At 29.2% G+C, this 24664-nt stretch overlaps 3 protein-coding genes and 1 non-coding gene across 4 annotated transcripts; 2 read left to right on the forward strand and 2 right to left on the reverse strand.

The window, feature by feature from the left end:
• Positions 1 to 3195: 3195 nt before the first annotated feature.
• LOC122591396 lies at positions 3196 to 3726 on the reverse strand. Its single transcript, XM_043763668.1, has one exon. The coding sequence runs from the start codon at positions 3724 to 3726 to the stop codon at positions 3196 to 3198; it is 531 nt and encodes a 176-aa protein (XP_043619603.1).
• A 1513-nt stretch (positions 3727 to 5239) lies between these two features.
• On the forward strand, positions 5240 to 10102 carry LOC122591189 (protein PMR5-like). Its single transcript, XM_043763408.1, has 5 exons — positions 5240 to 5628; positions 6520 to 6691; positions 7350 to 7528; positions 8764 to 8922; positions 9601 to 10102. Exons 1-5 carry the CDS (start codon positions 5288 to 5290, stop codon positions 9929 to 9931), a joined length of 1182 nt encoding a protein of 393 aa, XP_043619343.1. The 5' UTR covers positions 5240 to 5287; the 3' UTR covers positions 9932 to 10102.
• LOC122591397 (asparagine synthetase [glutamine-hydrolyzing]-like) lies at positions 10098 to 21226 on the reverse strand. The gene is made up of 13 exons (XM_043763669.1): positions 21147 to 21226; positions 14142 to 14280; positions 13753 to 13848; positions 13432 to 13573; positions 13163 to 13353; positions 12910 to 13071; positions 12599 to 12679; positions 12295 to 12516; positions 12057 to 12191; positions 11886 to 11966; positions 11729 to 11815; positions 11464 to 11571; positions 10098 to 10304 (listed from the first exon to the last, which is right to left on the reverse strand). Exons 1-13 carry the CDS (start codon positions 21224 to 21226, stop codon positions 10098 to 10100), a joined length of 1731 nt encoding a protein of 576 aa, XP_043619604.1.
• A 1742-nt stretch (positions 21227 to 22968) lies between these two features.
• LOC122594731 lies at positions 22969 to 23055 on the forward strand. Its single transcript, XR_006323089.1, has one exon. It is a non-coding gene; the product is annotated as a small nucleolar RNA SNORD25 (small nucleolar RNA).
• The last annotated feature ends 1609 nt before the right edge of the window (positions 23056 to 24664 follow it).

Genomic DNA, 24664 nt, shown 5'->3' on the forward strand with positions numbered 1-24664 from the left:
TGTAAGGTACATTATGCAATTGAATATGTATATTGTTGAAACTTAAAATCAATATTGAAATTTTAAGTTCAATGTTGAAATCAAAAGTGATTTTGCTTTATACTACAGTATAGATAGAGATAACCAACTGGTTAGGATCAAATAATTATTGTCTTGCCTCTGGTAACAAAGGTAAAAGTTTTGATCCTCATGCCCAGTAAAGTTTGACTTTCTTTCTACATTAGGTAAAATTTGAAAGCAACCTCTCTATCTTAGGTAGGGGTAAGACTATCTACATCTAAATCTTCTTCGTAAAGGTAGGGGTAAGACTTTTTGCATCTAAATATTTCTCATACACCGTTGAAAACGATATTAGATGTTAGCTTATTAGTTTATTTATATAATATTAGAGATAAAATAAAAATAATATTATTTTAAAAACGTTTTTATAGAGTGTTTACCATTTAAGAAAACAAAAAAGGTAAACATTTTAACAGTTATGGGTATATTAGGATTATAAAAGGTAAATATAGGGTGGTGTTGGTGATAACGACAATTAAGATAAGTTATTGTATAAAAGTAATATAATATAGTTATTTTAGGAGTTAAATGTGTAAATTAGTATGGATAGTATAGGCTAATCAAATATTCAAATGTAAATGTTTAAAATAGTAAATTAAAGTAGATTTTAGATTGTTACTTTCTTATTAAAAAATGAGAGATGGTGAAATGTTGTTTTTTTTAACTAACAATTTATTAGTTAATAGTTAACATTCGAGACATTACAGTAATATCTAATTAAGCAGTATGTAGAGCTCGAACCATGTATATTTGTGATGAAACCCGTAATTCTCGAAAACTCCTTAATAATCCACTCTTACAAATTTAGAAAATGAGATTCGAACCTTGTTAAATTTCTCCAAAATATACAACCTTATAAATGAATCACCAATCCATTAATAGATGATAAATGCTTTAAATAATATTATGATAAAATGCTGGAACATTTTGCTAAGTTGATCGGTATAATTGGACATACAAAAGAAACATTATAACCAAATCTAGTTCTTATTTCTTTTAGAAAGGCATAATCAAATCTGGTAACCAAATCTAGTTAAAACAAAAATCATCCTTACACTACGTTTATCAATCATAAACGGAAATTATAAATTAGAGATATGCTATAGGTATCCCATGATACTAGCTACATCCCTAAATTATATTGCTCTCTCATAACTTTAAATTTGTATTTATTTTTCCAACAATATTACTTACCAAAAATATCTAATCAAATCAATAATAATTTTCTTATCCTTTTAAAAGAATTTAATTATAAGAAATATATTGTTAAATATAAAAAGTATTCTTAACTTGTTTTTTTCTTCATTTAAAAACAGTAGATTGATATCTCATGTACTGAATTGGTACCTACATAACCCCAGCATGGATAGTATCAACATAATTTAACCACTTAAATTCAATTCTGAAAAAAAAAAAAAAAAAAAACGAATTCTCTTTTTACTAACGAAGTAATACCACATGTAACTACTAGCTAGCCACCGTCACATGCGACAATCATTACCTCCGACCACCTGTTGATCATACTATACCCCTTTTCTATTTTACCGTCACTCAAACCCTCTATTTTTGTTATTTAATAGATAACCTTTCTTCTTTTTTAATCCATATTAATTAACGCACAAAAAGCTAAAATTTGAATTCCAAATTCTCTTCCCTTGAGAGAAACAACAACGATGTTGGTTAATTAGACAAATAATACTTTGAGGAAAAACCAACAAAAAAAAATATCCTAAATTTTATTTAAAAAAAAAAGAGTGTTTAAATTAAAAAAAATAAAGGATTTGGTTGAATTGTTAGTCAAATGCAAATCCAATGGTTGATTTATTCTACTGCATATCTTTATAATAAATAAAAAAGAATTGTCTTTTACATATATTTTTAGAAAGAATATGATTTGGCAAGCCCATATTTTCTCTAAAATTTTTTTCTTTTGATTATGATGTCACGAGTTTTCTAATATTCTTTAAAGAAATATATCCTATTAATTTAAAATCTTAATTACTTATTGGAAAAAAAAAATATTGTGACCTACGCATAAAATCGAAATTTTTTTGATTATGATATTATGAGTTTTATAATATTCTTTTAACAAAAGATAGCCTTTTAAATATTTAATTAAAATCTTATATGCTTATTAGAAATAGAGAAAATTCTTTATAATGTTATGTTTTGAAATGAGTATTTTTTTATTTTTTTTATAAATGAAATACTTACTTTGTTTTTAGAACAGCAAACGATCTTACGCCTAAATTACACGAATGCTTATGATGAAACACTTCTTACCATCTCAATAATCCATCAATATAAATATATAAGAAGTGAGACTCGAACCATGAATTACCAATAGTTACTTTTAATTTATAAGTTTATTGTGTTAGTGTATTCAATATCTTCATATCAAGTTATAATGTATTAATAACAAACATTACATATATTTTTTAAATATATTTTTTGTTTTAAAATTTTAATTAACATGTCCGGGTTAAACCCGGGTTGATTAGCTAGTATACCATTATACCTGTTTTGACTTATTTTCAAACTTTTTTTTAATAATCACTATGATCCATTTGTAAAGTGGCTCATATGTGCACGGGTCAATTACATCATTTTTTCTCTCATTTTGGTACAGATTTTCGTTTTCTTTTCCTTGTGCGGCTATTTAAAGAAAACTGGATTTAGAGCTCTTACATTAGGTACATGTACATCCGTTAATGTGAAAGAGTGAAGAGAGCGCGCAAAATATAAATAATAAATATAATATTTTTTTTTGGTGAAAATGTGAATTATATTACTATCCAAAATATGTACACAATTACAAATATATGTAACTTAGACAGCCCCAAGAAACATTCATCCAAAATCAACAGACTCAATTCTAATCAAAATTAACAAGACAAACAAAACAATACTAAAACTTCCATCTATATCCACAGGCATCCAACATTCAAAGACTTGAGCATAGCATCCAATTCTTAACCAATTCAACATCCTTGATACTTGACTGCACCAGTATAAGACCAAGTAGTCTCATCTTGCATGATTCACTATTCTTATACGCAAGTGCAATCAACAAACTCATTGCAATGACTATACAACAGATACTTCAACATCAAGAATCAAATAGCTCTCAGTGAATTACCCTTCCATTTCAGCTCCCCGCATATCTGCAATTTGTTCTACATTTCTAGTTTTCCTCACTTTGATGGACAATAATTGAGTTCTAACACTGTCCCTTATAATTTGGCTTAATCCCTCCTTATTCCTCTCTTGACTTCTGAATATCCTAGCATTTCTTTCCTGCCAAATATAATATACAGCAGCAACCACCATAATTCTATTCACCACCACTCCTAAATTGTTATTTTCCTTATCTCTGGCTAAAATTCTGATCACTTCATGCAAACTGTCCACCTGCTGCATTTGATAGAATCTTTGGCTTAGTAGCTTCCATATTTCTCCTATATATCTGCATTTATAGAAGAGGTGCTCATGGCTGTCAGCAAACTCATTACAAAATACACATTTATACTCTGCATTCTGCTTCCAAATAACCATTTTATCTTGAGTTAACAGTTTTTCCTGAACTACCAACCATAAAATGAATGCATGCCTTGGGATAAACTGTCTGAACCAGATTACATTTTTCCACACCTCATATTCTTCCATGCTTGTTTTGTGGAGAATTCTACTTTCTGGTTATCATTAGTAGACCACAACACTTTGTCCTCTAACCCAATATGAATATTTGGTACCTCAATACCTCTCAGAATAGGGTAAGCTTCAATCCATCCATCAGGTCACTTCCAATTACCATTACAAATCATTTTATCTACTGTAATATTCTCTTCAATTCTAGCAACATACATAGCTCTTCTATTAATATACTCACTTAAAAGACCTTCACTACACCATTTATCATTCCACATAGATGTGTTTTGCCCATCTCTTATTTTCACAACAACATGGTGCCTAATAAGTCCCTAATCTCCATGATAGTCTTCCATCCCCAACTATCAGTTTTATCCACATGATAAGTCCATATCTATACTACCCCCTCCTCCATTCAACTTTCTACCTTTGAATTATATAATATACCCTCTACATTTAGGTCGCGTTTGATTCACATAATTTGATAGAATCTGATGGAATTGGAATTGAATTCCATTCCTTAGTGTGTTTGGTTGGTTAAAGATGGAGGAATCACATTCCGTTGGAATGTTAACATTCCCTCATTTGATGGAATCTCCATTCCTTGGGGATGGGGGAAGGAATCTCATTCCGTCCCTCACTTAAATCTTCAAAAAATAAAAAACATTCCGTCAAATTCCATTCTTTCAGATTCCATTCCTTCCAAAAACATTTCGCGAACCAAACGCGCCTAAACTACCTCCACACACCTTATCCCTGAAATTCCGAGATTACCCTTAATAAAAAAAACCATACAATTACCTAAAACCCCTATTGTTATAAAATCCCCCATTAACTCTAAAATTATTGCTGAAGGTATTTCTATGGATAAGAAAAAATTTACAACTCACGAAATTACGAACCAATTATGTCCTTCGTATATTCGTATTAAATTTTAATCTTTGACTATTTTTTTTTAATTGTCTTGGTCTCCACTACAATTGTAAGTGGTTATTTTTCATGGTTAGTGTTTGTACTTCATTATTTTTTGCATCTAATCCGCGACTTATTTTTAGAATGATATATACGGTTAGATCCTGCATTGACGCATGTCATGAAAGTAAACTGAACGTTATAAACCGTTACGGTGTCTAAAGCGTTATAAATCGTCGTCGCTGCAACGCGCGGGCACCACTCTAGTAGTTTATTCTTTAACTTCACTATATTGACCCATATGTATTAACTAGTAATAAATATAATATTACTAGTGGTGTAATCAACTAATTAATGACCATATGTATTAACTAAAAATAAAAATAGTAGCACGGGGTGTATTAAGCAAATTTTTAAGGTCTCTATAGACGATCTCATAAATTATTCCAAGATTCAACAATATTAATGTTTTCTCCATTTTAAAGAATAAAAAATAAAAAAATGATTAAATAAAACCACTCCCATCCGACACACGTGACAACAAAAAACAACAGCCCATTTCACCACTCTCAAACAAAACAAAAACCCCACAATAAAAAAGAAAAAAAAAACACACCCCCCTCAAAATCTCTCTTTCCCCACTATCATCTTTCATTCTTTCTTTCAAATGGCATTTCTTCTATCACCATATATTTCAATTATTACATTGTTACTACTATTATTGTTGTTAAATTTAAACTCATTATCATCATGTTACATGTTAGTTCATCATTTAAACAAAAATCACAATAATAATCATAACAATCACCAAAAACGTCCAATCTTGCAAGCTAACCAATCTCAATGTTCTTTGTTCATGGGTTCATGGATCCATGATGATTCTTACCCGGTTTACCAGTCTTCTAACTGCCCTGTTATTGACCCGGATTTCAATTGTCAAATGTATGGTCGACCCGATTCAGATTACCTCAAGTATCGATGGAAACCTGCTAATTGTGAGCTTCCTAGGTCAGTCACTCACTCACTATGTTGCCATTTTCATTTTCATTTTCATTATTAATTTTTATTTAATAATATATGATTATTTGAAATTAGTTGTACTTCATGCAGTAGCTGTTGTATAAGCTGTCAATATAATGTATTTGTTTTTTTCTATCATTAAGAGATTGTTTGGTATTGGTGATTTGTTATGGTACACTTCTAAGTCTTTATATATAGTTTACTGCTAAATACAAAATTCATATTTTTTTCATGATGTTTTTAGAAATTTTTTCCTGGTTTATGGATTTATTTTTGAAAAGCTAGTGAATCTCTGGATATTGTTTTTGACTTAAGAGTTTATCGACTTAAGGTCATTGGTCTAAATAAAATATTAGAGTATTAAGTCGATACATCCATAATAAGTAACAAAAGTTTTAAGTTTAAAAGATATATAATACATAGTGGTATATTTTGTGACCCTTTTTGTACGCTATATTTGTCCACCATAAATTTGAATATTTAAGTTTATTGATTTATATTTCGAGAACAGAAATTAATTTGAATGTTGTACTAAATGATTGAATATTGCCTTCCATCTAATTTTCGATTTTTCTTAAAAGAGCATATGAGCCTCTGTCACAACGACTATCTTTGACATTTAAATTTTGTATTTAATAATAATGCATAAATAAATACTTGTGAATTTGTAGGAATAGGATTACCTCAAGTTTCCCAACTTAACTGATTTTGATCCTTGATTGAAAATCAAGTGCTAAAATTAAATAAGTATCATTGAATCTTAACTCTTGATTTTCATTCAAGGGTCTAAATCCTCCCAACTTAACTAGTTGGAGAAAGTTAAGGGAATCCTACTCAGAATTTGTGATATGAAGGAGGGACACTTTTGATTGACTACAGGTTTGACGGGATGGAGTTTTTGGAGAAAATGAAAGGAAAAACAATAATGTTCGTTGGGGACTCATTAGGAAGAAACCAATGGGAGTCGTTGATTTGTCTGACGTGGTCTTCTGTGCCACGTGTCGCAACACAAGTCCTGAGAGCATATCCTCTTTCTACATTTAAATTCTTGGTATGTGATCCTGACCGTTGTTTTTTTTTTCATTATTGAATTGTGGGTCCTTTTACACTCGTTGATTAAACGCGTTTTTTTTTGGTATAAATTATTTTGGATACAATACAATGTATCTAAATTCTAATGTATGTGTCGTTTGTTAAAATATCAAAGACGGACATGCTTATATATAAAAGTCATGTATGTTATATAATATCGGTATCTTTAATAATTACGAGCAACTAATTGCATATAATGGTTGGGTCATGGGTGGTCAACACGTTAGGAACGTACGTATTAATAACATTTATGATTTATCATCATCTTAAAATATATAACGTACGTAGTAATAACATTTATCATCATCTTAAAAAATACTTTATATCATATAATTTGTTACGTCTAATCCAAGGACCTATTTTCTAAGTTCGCACTCATCAACATATACTGTTTAATAGACAAAAGATTTTTATGTTGATATAACGTCCTATAAATCTCAATGTAGGTCGTCAATGTAAAGAGTTTATGTTGATATTAGAATGAACTTTAAGATTACATAAAACATATATTGGTAACATTTTCATATATATGAATGAATATGCATTTTATATATTGGTCTTTTCGGAGAACGTAATATACATCGAAACAAAAGTGAAGTTACATATATATCGTGCAGGATTACGATGTAACGATGTCGTATTACAAAGCACAATATTTAGTGGATATCGATGCTGTAAATGGTCGAAGGGTGCTTAAATTAGAGGATATATCGGAAAATGCTCAGGCATGGAAGGGTGTTGATGTGCTTTCTTTCAATACGGGTCATTGGTGGAGCCACACCGGAGATACTCAAGGGTTAGTTTTGTCATTTTAAATGCTTTTGAAAAAGAAAAACAATCCTTGTGCCTTGTGGGGTTGGTCTAAATACAAAGTAGTTAATGAAATCTTTTTGGTTTACAACATCTCTAGTGACAAATCTTTCTAGTTTAGTGTAAAGTATTTAGGTTATGTATAGGTTGTTCAAATCTATGTTTGTTACATTTTAAGTGATACAAATTAGTCATTAAATTTAGTAAAGGCACTTTATTTTGTCATGTCATATGTTGTTTCCAAAAATATTCTTTTATTTTAAATGTTATATGTTAGGGATTGTTTCTTTGTTAGTTATTAAGTACTGAGTGTATTAAGTGACATATGCATTAAGAATTTATGTATGCATTAGCAAAATATAAATAATTGACAGTTTTTTATGTTTATTAAGTAAAAAATATAAAATTTGACGGAATGATTAAGTTCTTAATTGTTAAGTTTATTAAGTAAAAAAGAAACAAAACGTAGTTGGCGTTCCATTTAAAATGCTAAATTTACAAATAGTTTAAAAGCAAGTGCTTACATTTTTATGTGTCGTGTTTAAATTAACAATGATTAAAAGAAAAGGATGACTTAACTTAATTGGTGACAAAGTCTTTTTTAAACTATTGCGTTGTAAATTACCTATCATCATTCAATGGGAAAAAAGGAACCCTTTTGAAAGGTTTAGTAATGGATTAGTATAAAGTTATTCATTTGTATGCAACCATCATATTTGTATTATGTTGGATTATATATTGATTTTTTTTGCCAAAGTGCAAAAAGGTATAACTTGTGCACAAAAAGTTTGTTTCCATAATGACACACGTTAAAGGAAAAGATGAAGATAAAAAAGCGATAAAGTGAATATCTCATGTGACATATAGATATCATATAGGCTAATAAATGTACCAAAGGACAGTATAAATTGTATAACATGTTGTATAGATATTATTGCGTGTGTGATAAATTTATCAATTTGCGGTACTAATATCATCTCCTTATATGTATTTTAGCAATGCCTAATTATATGCCATATACTACCATCTTTTACTACATGTATTTTTTATTGCCAAAAGAATAAAAAAATGATGATGAAGACTTGAAGAGTATAAAAGAAAATTTTTCTTTTTGAATATTTGTACTGCAATTTGATCAAAAGAAGTGTGGGTTGGCAGTTGGCACAAGACTTTGTTGGTATGCCAGTACAGTAAAAAAAAATAAAACTTAAATGGGTGCAGGTGGGACATGATGGAATCGGGTGGGTCGCTGTACCAGGATATGGATCGTATGGTTGCCATGGAAACTGCTGTTAGAACGTGGGCCCGATGGGTCGATTCCAATGTCGACACCACTAAAACCCGAGTCTTTTTTCAGTCTTTCTCGCCTACTCATTACAAGTATGCACCTTCTTTTCCTATACTTGTCTTTTTTTATCGTATGTATTCAACTTTTAAACGATTATATTGTGTGTGGCGAATTTTAGTACCATGAGTATGACTTATTATATTTTATAACCAATGATCTGAATTCAATTAGTGTCGGCTTAAGGTTTTTAGAGACAATAAGTGAGATCAATATTAGGGGACTAGTTCATTATCATATAAATTAAAGTAAACAAAAAAAAAGTATCTCGACTTATGTTATTGAACTACTAATAATAAAAAATGCAGATATTGATGCAAAAATCCATAAGAGTGTTACTGCAATGTAAATTATATAATGATACTTAGTCCAAAGTCCAAACATTAAGTTGACAAGTTATATGGTTACTACATAAAGATAGGTGGTCAAATGTTAGACCAAACAGGTGCGAAACATAACAAGTTTTCTTTTTCTTAGAGGCCAAATTATTCCTAAAGCAACCTAAATTTTTATGACGTGACAACTTACTCTGTTATGAGTTCAAAACAGTTGCAAAACATAATAAGTTAGATACATAATGATGCCCTTGTTATGTCTGCAAACTTCTAAGTATTTGTTTTTAATTTACTTCATATCAGTTATGAACTTGAAAGTTACTTAAACTAACGGTCCAGATTTCACATATTTACTAATGTGATTGGAAAATTTTGTAGTCCTTCGGAATGGAATGGAGGGGCAGTAAGCACCTCTAAGAACTGCTATGGAGAGACAGCTCCTGTGAGCGCATCAGTATTCTCAGGAGTGTATCCGAACGAGATGAAGGTGGTAGATGCAGTGCTAAAAGATATGCAAACCCCAGTTTACGTGCTTGACATAACGACTCTTTCAGAAATGAGAAAAGACGCTCACCCGTCAATCTACAGTGGGGACACGAGCACTGGTCAAAAGGCCAACCCTAATGGCACCCCTGATTGCACACATTGGTGTCTTCCCGGGTTACCTGACACATGGAACCAACTCTTCTACACCGTCTTGTTCTTTTAGTATCAACCCATTTTTAACCATTTTGTAGCTGTCTTAGGCAAGGAATTAAAGCAAACTGTTGAGATAGGTTTATTTATTGTAATTTAACTTAACACAATGTACCGTTGACAATCAAGTCATGTTATACACGTGGTTGACTAAAAGTTGACTTCATGTTTCGGTACCATTAAATCCTAACTTCGAATTGTGAGTTCATGTGCCCGTCCTGAAAAACCTTTGTGCTGACCTTATGTTCGTAAGCTGAATCATGAACTCCCAGAGCAGCTCTTCCTGAAGGGTCAAGATAGTTGGACCAAGAAGCATCCCATTCAATAGCTTTAGCAGTGCTGCACGCCACACTTGCACCACCAGGCACGGTTAAGATTGCTGATTTCTGATACAAACATGAAACAGTAGTCAAAACAATGATCCGATGTACTTGAAGAAAGCACGGTGTACATATAAGGGTTTAAGTCATCAAAATATAACATACTTTCACAAAATAGTCATTTTGTGTAACTTACTTTTTTTTGAGTCATTTAGATCATTGTACTCTTAAAATTTAACAAAAAATATATTATACTTTCAAAAAATAGTCAATTTATATAATTTATTTTATTTTTAGTTGTTTAGGTCATTCTACTATTAAAATTTGTCACCAAAATATAATATACTTTCATCAAATGGTCTCGATATCTAGGTTAACTAAACAAAATACCCCAAAATATACGATAATACCTTATTTTTTTCGAGTTTTCACAAACACATTGATATTGTACGCCATGGCTTACGGTTTTGAATATCGCACACCATGACTTGCATATTTGCAAAATCGTGCACTAGCACTTATATTTTTGCAAAATCGCAACCCATATACAGCAACCATCATCTCCATCATTGTATCTGATTTACTTGTAAGTTTTACTAGGTTCGTGACTTACAAATTATTTAAAATTGCAATTATAAAAAACAATAAGTATACCCTACTTTAATAAATCACCAAAATATAAAATATTTTTTTAAAAATGGTGTATTCGTTTAGATGAACTAACTTAAGAACCTTAAAATCATGAAAAATATACGATAATATCCTATTTGTTTTAATTTACAAAATACCTATTAAAAATTACAAATCATGGCTTACGATTTTGAAAAAAATGCAAGTCATGGAGTAGGATATTCAAAACCACAAGCCATGGTTTGGGATTTCAATGTGTATTTGTAAAAATTAGAAAAAAAATAAAGTAGTATCGTATATTTTTGATGATTTTTGATTATATAGTTTAGTTAATCTAAATATTGGAACCATTTGATAAAAATATATTATACTTTGATGACAAGTTTTAATAGTACAATGACCTAAATAACTAAAGATAAAGTAAATTATATAAAATGACTACATTTTAAAATAGGTTATACTTTATGTTAAAAATAAAAAGTAGAGTAACCTATATGACCAAAAAAATTAGTAGGTTACATAAAATGACTATTTTGTAAAAGTATATTACACTTTGATAACTTTAACCCTACATCTAATGAGTGTAAGGACATGCCTGAGGGAAGAGCCGTTCAAAGATCATACGATAGTAATATGCTTCTTTTGTCATTGGTGTGTTGTGAGGGAAGATATGTGTTGCGTTAAGCATCATCTTATCAGTCACCTGAATCAATAGTTTGAGTTATAAGCAAAAACTTGACTTCTGATTGATTTTTTTGAACCTTGACTTTGCAAAAAGAAAGTCAAGTACTATTATTCAAAAGATCGATCAATTGTCATCGCCATCACCATTAAATCTTAAGAAGTTAGAAATTAGTTACATGAATTTCGGCATGGTTTTTTAGTCCATCGATCCAGCTATACCCAACACCGTCGCTAAACTGCTCTTTCTGCCTATACAAAATATGCTGCAGCAAACAAATTTGTTATGATGCGATTAAATTCCCAAAATATAGATCTAATTATCTAAGTTGATACCTTTGGCAAATACGGACGGTCTTCATCATCAAAAGCCCTTCTAAGAATCCACTTTTCGATGCGGTTTTTCTCAATATCAATCTATGAAAATTCATGGGTCTAAGTAACTTATTTTCTTAAGTGTCACCTGCGACATCAGTGTAAATGAGCCGGATGGTGGCAATATCTTACCATTTTCATCTTGGGGTCGATACTCATTGCAACATCGATGAACTTTTTATCTAGAAATGGCACTCGAGCCTCCAAGCCCCAAGCAGATGTCGACTTATTTGCTCTCAAGCAATCATACAGATGAATGGCCTTTATCTGAGACAGTAAGCCCACGGTTAGTCAAACATTTAATGGGACATTGTGATCTAAACAAAATAGTTTGTTGTACAATCACTGAATGAGAAAATAAAGCAAATACCTTGCGACAAGTTTCACGATGGAACTCTTCCTTATTTGGTGCCTTGTGGAAGTACAAGTAGCCACCAAATATCTCGTCTGCGCCTTCTCCAGATATCACCATTTTCACTCCAAGGGACTTGATCTTGCGGGACATTAGAAACATTGGTGTGCTAGCCCTTATTGTCGTCACATCATATGTTTCAATATGATAAATTACATCTTCTATGGCATCAATACCATCCTATCACATATTAGTTTGTCACTATTCAACACTAGTCACTTAAAGTCTGAATCCCAATACAACTAGATGATGAAAATGGTACCTGAACACTAAAGTGGAACTCGTGATGAACCGTACCCAAATAACCAGCTACTTCCAATGCAGACTTTAGGTCTGGTGAACCCTGTTCAAAACCGCACATTAGGTAAAGGGTTCAAAGTTTGAACCCTAGACGATATGGGTTAGATAATCAAAACAACCCAAAGTACCATTCAAACTACACAGACAATGAGTCAGCTCTTGGAATTAGTCTGCTTGCAAAGTGAGAAAGACACCCATGATTACCAAAAATAAAAAACTAAACAGAATGGTTTAGCCAGTTCTAAGTTATGTGACAAGATTTGTGTTAATTACCTCAAGACCAATCGAAAAGGAATGAAGCTGAGCTCCCCATTGCTTGGCTGCCTTTGTACCAGACAAATGACGTGCAGTGATGGAAGCCACCAGTGACGAGTCCAAACCTCCTGATAGGAGAACTCCGAAGGGTACATCTGTCATTAGCCTTTTGATCACGGCCTACAGTTTTACACGAAACCTACATTATTGCTTATAAAACCTTAACTTATGAAAGATTATTAGAACTAATACGTTATCCTCCATCACTTACGTCCTCTAGAGCATGTCGTAGAGCAATAGGATCATAAGGACCAGATGGAATCGCTTCTGAGAACCATAGAGGGTTGTACCATCTCTTAAAACCACCTATTTTGCTCGAGTACAAGTGTCCCGGCCGAAACACCTCAAAATGCTCACATTCGTCGTTTAACCCTTTTAGTTCAGATGATATACAAACCGACCCTAAATAAAAAATTAACTTATGATAAGTGTTAGTTGTAACCAAAACAAATATGATCTGCATAAGTATACGACGATCACCATCAAGTCCCCAACCAATGTACAAAGATGTGATCCCAATAGCATCACGAGCCGAAATAAAGCTGTTATCGTTGGTATCATATAAAACGAAAGAAAACATCCCGTCCAACATGTCAACAAAGTTTTCTCCATACTCCTCGTACTGCAATAGATGCACCAAGAAAACAAATGTGAATCTGTGATAACCTAGAATTCTGGATGTGATACTTCAACACATATATTCCGTATTCTTAAAAAGTCATGTTTAATGTATTGTTATAAAAAAACAAAAGGAGCCGAAAATGTTGGCATAAGAAAATGCAAGATACACCAAGGACTCACAAGATGCGCGATAACTTCACAATCACTACCGGTTTTGAATTTATGGCGCGGCAAACGGCTACGTAGATCCTCATGATTGTATATCTCACCATTTACCTATAGAATTTTTAAACATAACCCTCCGTCCCATTTTAGTTGTCATATTGACTCACTTTGACCGTAAATAACTTTGTTTGTGTCATGTAACACTTGATATAAAATATATGAATGTATTGAGTTTTTAATGTACTTTTCGTTCATATAAGTTTCATCAACTACTATATAGTACAAACAAAGTTATTTATTGTCAAAGTTAGTCAACATGACAACTAAAATAGGACGGTGGAGTATTAACTAAATTTTAGTGAACAAAGCAGAGAGTTGAGGATGGTTAAATGATGAGTAGTTACCGCTACTACGATACTTTTATCTTCATTGTAGAGGGGTTGATCTCCGAAGGCCGGATCAACGATGGCTAGTCGTTGATGACCTATATAGCAATCCCCGTGCTGATATAGACCACTCCAATCTGGACCGCGATGCTTTAGCCTGTTTTGGCAAAAGAAAGGATTTAAAGTCTAAAAGGGAAAATACATAACATCTATACTATCTATATAAACAAACTACCCCCTAAAAATTTAACAATTTACCTTTAAAATTTCTAATTTACCCTTTTAATTTATACTACCATCAAACACTTCATCCCTGAAATTCCAAAACTACCCTTAAAAAAAAATCTTACGCGTGTCCTTCCCTTCCCTGAAGTTGCTCACATAGTATACCAAAATAACACACATACGTTACTGAATTTAATAATCAATCAACATAAAAAAACGTTCGCTCTAAAACAACGACGACGGTTTACACTTTCAGCCGGACTAAGAAACACTTTAGTTGAATTATACATTCACATAATAACACGATACCGCTACTTAACCAACGTTTTTTCCAATGTCCCGCTGCATCACGCGGGTACAAGGCTAGTTTTATATATAGTTAGTTCCTTCTCATTTTTGTCAATTTCATATATGTCCAGAATATATGTTTTTACGAGTAATATGATACTTGTATATATGAATTTTTGTTCAACTAGTAACAACCACCAACGGGGCGTAATAGTCAGACGTCCTGATGTCATCACTAAAAGTCTAAGGTTCGAAACTCCGTAGGTAAAATTTTGGGGGTGGTTAAGAAAAGAGTTTAGAAACAGTCCCAAAAATACACCGGTTAAACTAGGAACTGAAGCTCGTATTTGTTTTATTCACCCGGCCTAGCCGTTTGTCCAGCAAATACGAAATAACTGAAAAACTTGTTTTAAGATTTTGAACCACATTAAAATGATAACATTCGGTATATGTTAACTAGTCTGGTTTAAGTTCGAGCACGGAACCGGCCAGTAGGCCACCGATGGTGACCCCGATTAGCCTTCTAGTCTTTTATTTTTCTATGTAACCTAACAGTTTTGGACTACGGAGACACTAAACCATATAGTGTAAAATAATTGAAAAACATTGTTGTGTTTATTATTCATGTTACGGGTAAAAAGAATAAATAAAGACGTCGTAGAGTGTAAATAATTAACTTTAAACTTTTGTTCTATTTGAACTTGATACAATATTTGCGATTTAAAGTGTAAAACCCTTGTACTACTATACGATTTACTTTTAGTCCAACTTTTGTCACTGGTTCCTTCTCTCCAAAACCAATAACTATGCCCGTACTGATCGAACCGCTATAATTTGGTTTTTTAAAATCTAAAACCATTAGGTTACGATTTTTTTGGTTCGGTTTTAGTCGGTTTTTAACCACTTGTGAGTTTGAGCCAACTTGAGCTAAAAAATATTAAGGTTTATACTATATGATTATACTACAATTTCAATAAATTATCCAAACAATATTAGTAACAAAAAACAATTCAACAATGACAATAAATCCATCAAATTAAGTTGAACAACCTTCAAATATTTATTTCAACTAACTATTTATATCTTTCACGTGTTGTTTATATATGAAATTGATTAAACCGAATCGATTTTGTTGTGTCTTTTCACATAAAACGTACAATTAATTTGTTTGTACACTAACCAAAGCAAATATATTAACATTGTCTAATGAGAATGAGAATTAAAAGGATATAAATACAAAGATTTATAAACAATATATATATTTTTGGTTCAGTTCAGTTTTATGGATCAGTTTTTTATATAAAACCGAAACCGACCAAAACATTCAGTTTTCAAAAAATAAAAAACAAATACCATTGGTTTTTTCGGTTTGATTTTTTTAGTTTTTTCGGTTTTTGCTCACCCCTACGGTTGTTGAGTTATCGAACTACAAAATTGTCTATGCTGGTCAAATTTATGGTATGTACTTTATGAAGTAGGTGAAAATAATAGCTAGATTGCCTTATCAATCAACACATATACAACGTGAGTAACTAGAAAATGATTAATTACTTAATTATCTAAGTTTTTTGATAATAATTCGAAAGGAAAATGATTGATAGACCTAAAACAAGAGCCTAAATATATGTCTAATATTTTAGATGTTTGATACATGTTATATGAGTTTTCTTTATCTTTACCATTAATCAAGCAAGGTGTCATTATCTTATTATTAGGCCTATCTTTAGGCATACCAATTAATCTCATTAATCATTATCCCAATTCAAAATTTTATCAACTTTTAACCGAAACAAAATGGTCAAAAATATATTGATGAGTTAAAGTTGCCATTAGTTTTAGAATTACTTGCTATAATATTCTTTTTCAATTCTTAGGGGGCGTTTGGTTCACAGAATGTTTTTGAAGGAATTGGAATCTGTCAAAGGAATTATAATTTGAAGGAATTGAAAACTGAATTGATTAGAATCTGATGGAATTGGAATATGAAGAAATTATAATTTGCATTTGTTTGGTTGGCCGAAATCAAATGGAATGGAATGAAATTCATAATATAAATAATAATAATATAATTAATAAATATATTTTTATAAAATTTTTTTAAAAAAATTATAATGTGTATAAAATATTATTAGTTTTTATATAATAATAAAAAATATTATAATATAATTATAAAATAATAAATTTTTTAGAATCTAACATTATTATTTTATAAAAATATAACTATTTATTAATTAATTATTTTAAATAAAATAAAAATATACTTTTATAAAAAAGAAGTAAATTTATATAAAATACTGACTTATTGCTGAATAATAATAAATATTAATTTTATAATATTAATAAATAATAATAATAATAATACTTTATATTAATTATTTTAATAATATTATATTAGTTAATACTATTAAAAAAATAATAACTATTATTATTGTTATTAAATTATTGTATTATTTATATCAATAATTATTATTGTTATAATTATACTTATTATAATTATAACTAATTATTATTATTTTTATTATATTATTATATTAATTGTAATAATAATTGTTATTTATATTAATAGTAATTTTTTTGCGATAATATTAATTATTATAAATATTAATAATAACTGCTATTTAAATTAATATAATAATGTTAACTAATAATAATTATTTAAATTAACATTAATAAAATAATAATAGTAATAATAACTAGTATTATTTAGTTATTTAAAATAATAATAATAGTAATTATTAATTATAATAATAATTATTATTATATATAATACTAATTATTTTGACTAATAATAATTATTGATATTTTTATATTATTATATAATTGAAATAATAATAATAACTATTTTTATAATATAATACAATAATAATAATAACTAATTATTATTATTATTATTATTTATTATTATTATTATTATTATAATAGTAATAGAAATTTATAATATCTATTAAATAAAACATAATAATAATTTTAGAAGTGTTAAATTGCGAATTCTATTGGAATTCAAAACTTTCCATCCAATTTGCCAAGGAAATTGAATTCTTTAATTTGATGGAATTTAAATGATTCCAATTCCAATTCCTTACGAACCAAACAAGTCATAGAATGGAATCCGAATTCCATTCTGTCAACCAAACAGAAAATGGAATGAAATTCGGATTCCAATTCTTTCGAATTCCAACGAATTCTGCGAACTAAACACCCTTTAAGAAAATGAAAAGGTTTTACATTTATAGGATACCCTTCAAATCTAGAACGAGTTTAGTTGTCAAATGGAAAAACAAAAAGAGTTTCTCATTTTTGAAATTAAAAATAGTTAAAAGCAATAAAAATGAATTACCCAAGTTATAGTTATACAGTTATACGAGTAATATTTTACGACATTGGATACTTTTGGTTATAGAAATTTTTAAGTGTTTTTTAAACTTTTTAAAAAGAGAAACATGGAATATAAAAAACATGTTTAAATGTGTTTCTTTTATATGAAAGGAAAATTAATTTCTTAATTTATAACTATACTTTTCAAAAGGGAAATGATCTGTATACCAACTATTTTTGACCGTACACCATCAAATATGCTTTAGAGTATTGCACAGTACAATACTATATAACATGTTTGGTGGTATACAGTCAAAATCAGGTAGTGTACAAATCACTTTCTTTTTCAAAACTTATATGTGTTGTTTTAATTTGTTTAACTACTTTTCATAATAAAAATGGAAAACTCTTTGTGTTTTCCACTTAACAACCAAATGCCTTATTATAATATGTACTTAGAGTTTTATATGAAAAAAAAAAAGAAAGAAATGAGAAAAAGTTTGTGTTTTTGAGTTTTATTTAAAAAATAAAATAAAATAAATAGAAAGAGAATATATATAGTTGATTCGGTTTAGAAATTTTTCCTACCAATTTTAGTGATTTGGATGGGGAAAAAAAATATACTGTTCATCATATCTTTTATTAATTTCTTTTCTTTTACTCTTTTTTCTTTACAAATATAACTCGAGAACCTAATGGGTTTCAAAGAAATATAAATCCCTTTCATGATTTTCTTGAGAACTGATTAAGTTACAAATAGGTGATAACGTGATAATTTATATCGTTGTTACCACATCATAAAAGTGATAGTAGAAAATTTTATTTTAGTTTGGGTTTTGAAAAATCAATATCACTAACCCTGTCAAAACAATATAACTTTGATAAAAATAACTAAAATAATATATGTAACTAATTATGGGGTTGGTTGTTATAAAACACGTACCGAAATAAGATAAGTAAGAAAAGATTTTGAGCCTTAAATCATGATAAAATTTATGCGTGAAGATTCATGAAGAACAAGCATATATATATATTAAAACAGTAGTTTATATATATATTTATATATTAAAACAGTAGTTAACCGAGCCTTCTAAAACACTTTTCAAACTCAAAGTTATGCTAGATAATTGCCACGTAAAATTTATCTTATGTGGCATATCCATATTTTTTTAACAATATTATATTTTTTCTTATTATATTTATAGAAAATATATTAGATTAAAAACTAAAGAATTTAATTCCATCGGATTATACTTATATTAATATTATAATACTAAATTCATCGGATTTACTTTAATTTGGTAAAAAAAATTCAAACTCTATTCTCAATTATTATTATTGTTGTCGATATACATTATGAAGTCTTTATATTATAGGATTTTAAATCTTTTTAATTAGAAAATGATATTATTTACCAAAAATCTTTTGATTGAATGTGTTTAGGATCAAGTCTGTAGCTAAAAATTTGTTTTTGGTATTGTTGTGATTAGAGCCACGTGTGTAATTAGAAAATTATAGATTTTAGATGAAAAATTGTTTTTGGAATTGTTGTGTTTAGAGCCATGTGTGTAATTAGAAAATTATAGATTTTAGACCCGTGTCAAATACACGGGTATTACAACATTATCAATATAATACTAATAAAAATATTATTACAATTAGTTTGATCACAGTTAGCTATATTTTGTTATTAGATAGACATCATGTGATAAAATGTTAATTATATTTAAATTGTGTTAAAGTGTAAATTGGTGGAAAAAAAACAAAAAGTGTAAATTAATAATTTTTAAATTGGGTTAAAAGGTAAATTGATGATGAAAAATCAAAAAGTATAAATTGATTATTTTTAAATTGGGTTAATGTGTAAATTGGTGATGAAAAACTAAAAAGTGTAAATTAATTTAGACATGTATTAATTTAATTAATTTTAAGAAATTCAGAGTTGTGATTGGTCAATTAAGGTTTTGTTAGTTGTCTTTTAGTATATATACCAGATTTTAGGCCCGTGTCTAATACACGGGCTTACGACATTATCAATATTGGATGTTAATTTATTGTAGTTTAACATTTAATATACTATTTTAAGTAATAAAATATTGATTTATATATCTAACACTTTGAGCTTTCTATTGAAATAAATTTAAAAAATATGTTTATTGAATTTGTTTAATTTTAAAATCTTAATATATTGATATTAAATTGTATTTATTTTTAATTAATTAATTTTATTTTTATATGATAAAACATTTTATTGGATAAAAATTAGTTATAATTTTATTGGATATATTTTACATATTATTATTTATTTATTATATTAGATTTTTTTGGGTAAAAAGTATAAATATTCAGAGTTGTGATTGGTCAATTGAGGTTATGTTAGTTTTCTTTATTATATATTAAGATAAGATTAAGATTTTCGTTTTGGACATAAACAAATACGTGGGGTAATTTATTAGGAATTTTAAGTTTATATTTTATTAAAACTTGAAACAATGATAAGCGCATAATATGAATTTAAAAGCCACATTATGATAACATATTACGTATTTTATATATGTTTGAGGGAATCCCTTCCAATAATAAACTACCGATAATGAGCATTGTATTGTTAATTTCCCATTAGTAGATTACTAACATGAATTTTTTATTTTGTATTTGACATCATGTTGTTTCCGTCAATGACGCTACAACAAAAATTTAACAATCACTAATGTCTACATAAAAGTTGCAAGTTAATACTTTAATCAGTTTTTTAAAAAACCGCGCATCGTGCGGGTAAAAAACCTAGTATATATATATATATATATATATGCATGATGATTTTCATGATAATGCACGATGATTTTCAATGAAAAGAAACTTATTATTTTATTTGTTTTACTTTAATACTTATTTTATTTTACTTAAAATCATGTAACTAATTTAAAAGATTTGATAATTAGTATGTTGAGATGTAAAATTAATTTACTTGCTCTTTTTATTATCATATGTGATGTGATATGAAAGTTGGCCTTCTCTTTGATGTGATATGTAAAAATTCTCTTGTTTTTTTCAAAAACTTTTTACCTGAAATTGAAATTAAGTATATAAACATAATAAAAAAGTTGGGAGTCATGCTTTAAATTTTACAAAGCGAATAAAAAAATAAATCAAAAGACAAGAAGCAACGTGAGGATATAAAGTTAAAAAATGTGCCTGCGAGAGAGCTCAAGGACACGAGTCCTTTTTGCCTGAGAGTCATCGGAGCACCCCAACACTGCTAGTATTCCACACATATATAAATGCCTATATAATATATCGTGATATCGAAACACAAAGGACGAATTCGTGTTAGAAAATAATACGAATGGTGGGTTTAATATAGGATCGAGTAAGTACTCGGTGATCACCGTCTCACCGTCTCGTATTGCCACCGATCTATAAAGAAAGTTTTGCCACCGCATTGCCCTTTTTACGTGTTTTTAAAATAGATATACTAAAAGGTCAGTAGCCAAACATACGTGTATCAATGTTACTCTATTTATTTCATGAAAAATATTTGATATTTTAAGTTTCTGTAAATAAAATACAAGTAGAAATAATATATATTCTAGCTTATCGAAAAGTTTTTGGATCTTATGAATATGTTTGAAAAATTATATTGATTTTGACAATTTACCTTTATCAATACATAGAAATAGAAATAAAAGATGAAGAGTTACTAAAAAATTACAAATAAAAGTCGTATAAATTCATGTCTCACCATTAGAATAGGAAGAAAGAAATATAAAAGAGAAAAAGATTTTATTTTAATTGGTTCATCCCATTTGACAAATAAGTTTGTAAACTTTTATTTGTAATTTATTAGTAACTCTAGTATTTTTTATAAAAGATAGACCGACAAAAATTATTCACCCCTACAAATAGAAAGTAATGCTTAAATGTTATATACGAAAGTACTAAATTGTCTTTATAAACACTCACTATAGAAAGAGTTTTTATAAATGACCAAATTTGTCTTTAATGAATTAATCTATACCTTAAACTCTTATTTTAATAGTTAACACTTTAAGCCTTTATTTGTTTTTTTTATAAATATTTCACTATCACCTTTACATCAACTTACACCACTTGACACCGTCATCACCACCACCACCACCACCAATAATACAATCACCGACACCACTAGACCGCCATCCCCGCCACCGTCACCGCATTACGCGGATACCATGTTCATAGTATTTGATAGATTTACAAATCTCACATGAAGTATATAAATAAAACTTAATCCTGAATATTTTGAAATAACATTCACCAAATAAGTTAACCCATATTAACGTGAAAAAAATTAAATAAATAGATAAAGAAGGGAAAGAAGGACATTGTTATGTTAACTTGTTAAGTAGTATATACTTTTTGAACAATATTATCGCAAATTTGCAAATCTAGAACTGATAATTGTTAATGGGCCACTAGAGCCCAGCCCACTATATCGTTGGCTCCTAGGGTTAACTACCTCTTGTTTGTAACTTTGCATCCTAACCATCCATCTCTCCCAAACAATAAACCTCAGCCGTCAGATGTAGGAACTAAATAATCCCCACCCTCTATATTAAACCCACCCCCTCCTTACCATAATCCCCCAATTTCCAGAATCGACTCTCTTTCAGATTCATCTTTTTTCTTTAAAATTCTTTCTTTTTTCGAAAAAAAATTATAATCTATTCTATATTAAAAAAAATTGTGAGTTAAGGGTTAAGGCTTCGCTATCTGGTCGGCGTGAATAAAAAATCAGTTTCTGTCCGACTCGTTCCCTAGAAGCAATATTAAGCGTGCTGTTCTTTTTTTTTTTTTTTTTTTAACTTCTCTTTCTATTTTTATTATAATTTTGTTTGAGATTTATATAAGTACAGCTACAGATTTTATATATATATATATATATATGTATGTATGTATGTATGTATGTATGTATGTATTTCAAGTAATTTCAATTATTTTTGTTTTGTCATAAGTTTTGATATAAAATGGAGGAGAATGATTTGGCAATGATGAGTCAGTTTACAGACCTGTAATGATTTTGCGAGCATGATCGCAATTTTATGAACATCTAAGGGACTGAGCCTTTTCTTCTTATTCTATTAAGTTTTAGAACGAATTGCATTTTTGGTCCATGTGTTATCACACATTTGCAAGTTTGTTACAAATATGTGAAAAGTCGCAAAATGTAAAGTAACGTGCCGTTACAATTCAGCCGTTAATGCCCTTGTCACATGGGGGTAGTTTTGTCCATTTATTGCTCATAGGATCATTTCGTGACTTTTCACATTTTTGTATCAAACTTGCAAAATATGTGATAACACAGGACTAAAATTGCAATCCGTTCTAAGTTTTATATAATAATAATAGGTTTAACCAGTTTAAAACAATATTCAATTTAATCATTAATCTATTTTTAATGATAAAATCCAAGGGAGTATATTATTTAGTCACACGTCAAAACTTCTCACTTTAATTGGATATGATTATTTAAGTTTGAGTTATTTTGTTGGTTCTGTTATAATAAGTGGATGAAATTAGTTAGAAAATTGAATTGGGTTTGATTTTTATCATTATTCTTAGCCTATTTTTAGTTTGTATGACCCAAATTCCCAAAACTATTCCAATGCAATGCCCAACTAGGTGGATCGTAATGCCCCGTTTCATTTTAAAAAAATCAAATATATAAGATTTTTTTGTTTATGAGTTAATATATATAATTATATATTATGTTTGTATACAGATCATGTATTGATATGAAATTAATGAAATTTAGAGTTTCATTAAATTTTGGATTAAATTTGTGTTTAATTTTGAATCTGGGATTTTATCTGTGATATATGTTATGCATTAGAATTCCAAATGATTTTGTGTTTAATTTTATTTTGGATTTTGGACCAAAACAGTAATTTTTTGGAAGTTAAGGGATGAAAGTGACCGTATACAACAGGGACGATTTCTGTAATTAACTCTGGGTATTATTATCTCAATTTACGAGATTACCTATCACGTGTAAATCACGTGACTTGGTTTCAAACGGACGTTTATGGCCAGGGCTAAAACTGTTGACGGGGCAAAGTTTTTTGGACTAAAACTGTAATTTTTGAAAGTTAAGGATGAAACCTGCAAGCTGAGAACCACGACAGGGACGTTTTCTGTAATTAACTCTATAAAATAATATATTACAAAACATCAAAACAATAAAAGATAAAAAACAATTTTTAAAAAAGATAAAAAATAAAAATAAAAAGTGTTTCAAAAGCAAAAAAAGAGCAAGAAAGAAACAAAAGAATAAAGGGGAAACGGACAATTCTTTAAATCTAAAACCAGAAACAACAAAAAGATTGGGGGTTGGACGTTTAGGAACAACAAAATAGGGGTGCAAAGTGTAACTTTTGGTATCTGGGAAAGAAGCAAATAAAATAATGGGGGAGAGGGGAGCCTCGAACCCATGACCTTGCATGTTTAAAGTGGCGCCCAAGCCACTTCTTTTAATCCCCTTTATGTTTTTTAAACTGAAAATTAAATATATATTCATAAACTCCAAGAAAAGACAAAAATTAATGTTCACATTAAATTGTCTTATTATAGAAGGTAATAATAATTCTTTTCGGTTACTACCAATTAGAGGTGCAAAACCAGGTCAAAGCCGGTTTGGAAAAACCGAAACTGAACATGTTCAGTTTGACCAAAACTAG

This window comes from Erigeron canadensis, chromosome 3 (genome assembly GCF_010389155.1).
Source record: "Erigeron canadensis isolate Cc75 chromosome 3, C_canadensis_v1, whole genome shotgun sequence".
Lineage (NCBI taxonomy): Eukaryota > Viridiplantae > Streptophyta > Magnoliopsida > Asterales > Asteraceae > Erigeron > Erigeron canadensis.

Coding starts and splice junctions, on each gene's coding strand:
- LOC122591189 (XM_043763408.1), top strand. CDS start 5,288: ATGGCATTTCTTCTATCACCATATATTTCAATTATTACATTGTTACTA. Junction 5,629..6,519: donor GCTAATTGTGAGCTTCCTAG/GTCAGTCACTCA, acceptor GATTGACTACAG/GTTTGACGGGATGGAGTTTT. Junction 8,923..9,600: donor TTCTCGCCTACTCATTACAA/GTATGCACCTTC, acceptor AAAATTTTGTAG/TCCTTCGGAATGGAATGGAG.
- LOC122591397 (XM_043763669.1), bottom strand. CDS start 21,226: ATGTGTGGAATACTAGCAGTGTTGGGGTGCTCCGATGACTCTCAGGCA. Junction 13,849..14,141: donor ATAAAAGTATCGTAGTAGCG/GTAACTACTCAT, acceptor AAAATTCTATAG/GTAAATGGTGAGATATACAA. Junction 12,517..12,598: donor AGTTCCACTTTAGTGTTCAG/GTACCATTTTCA, acceptor AATATGTGATAG/GATGGTATTGATGCCATAGA.
- LOC122591396 (XM_043763668.1), bottom strand. CDS start 3,726: ATGGAAGAATATGAGGTGTGGAAAAATGTAATCTGGTTCAGACAGTTT.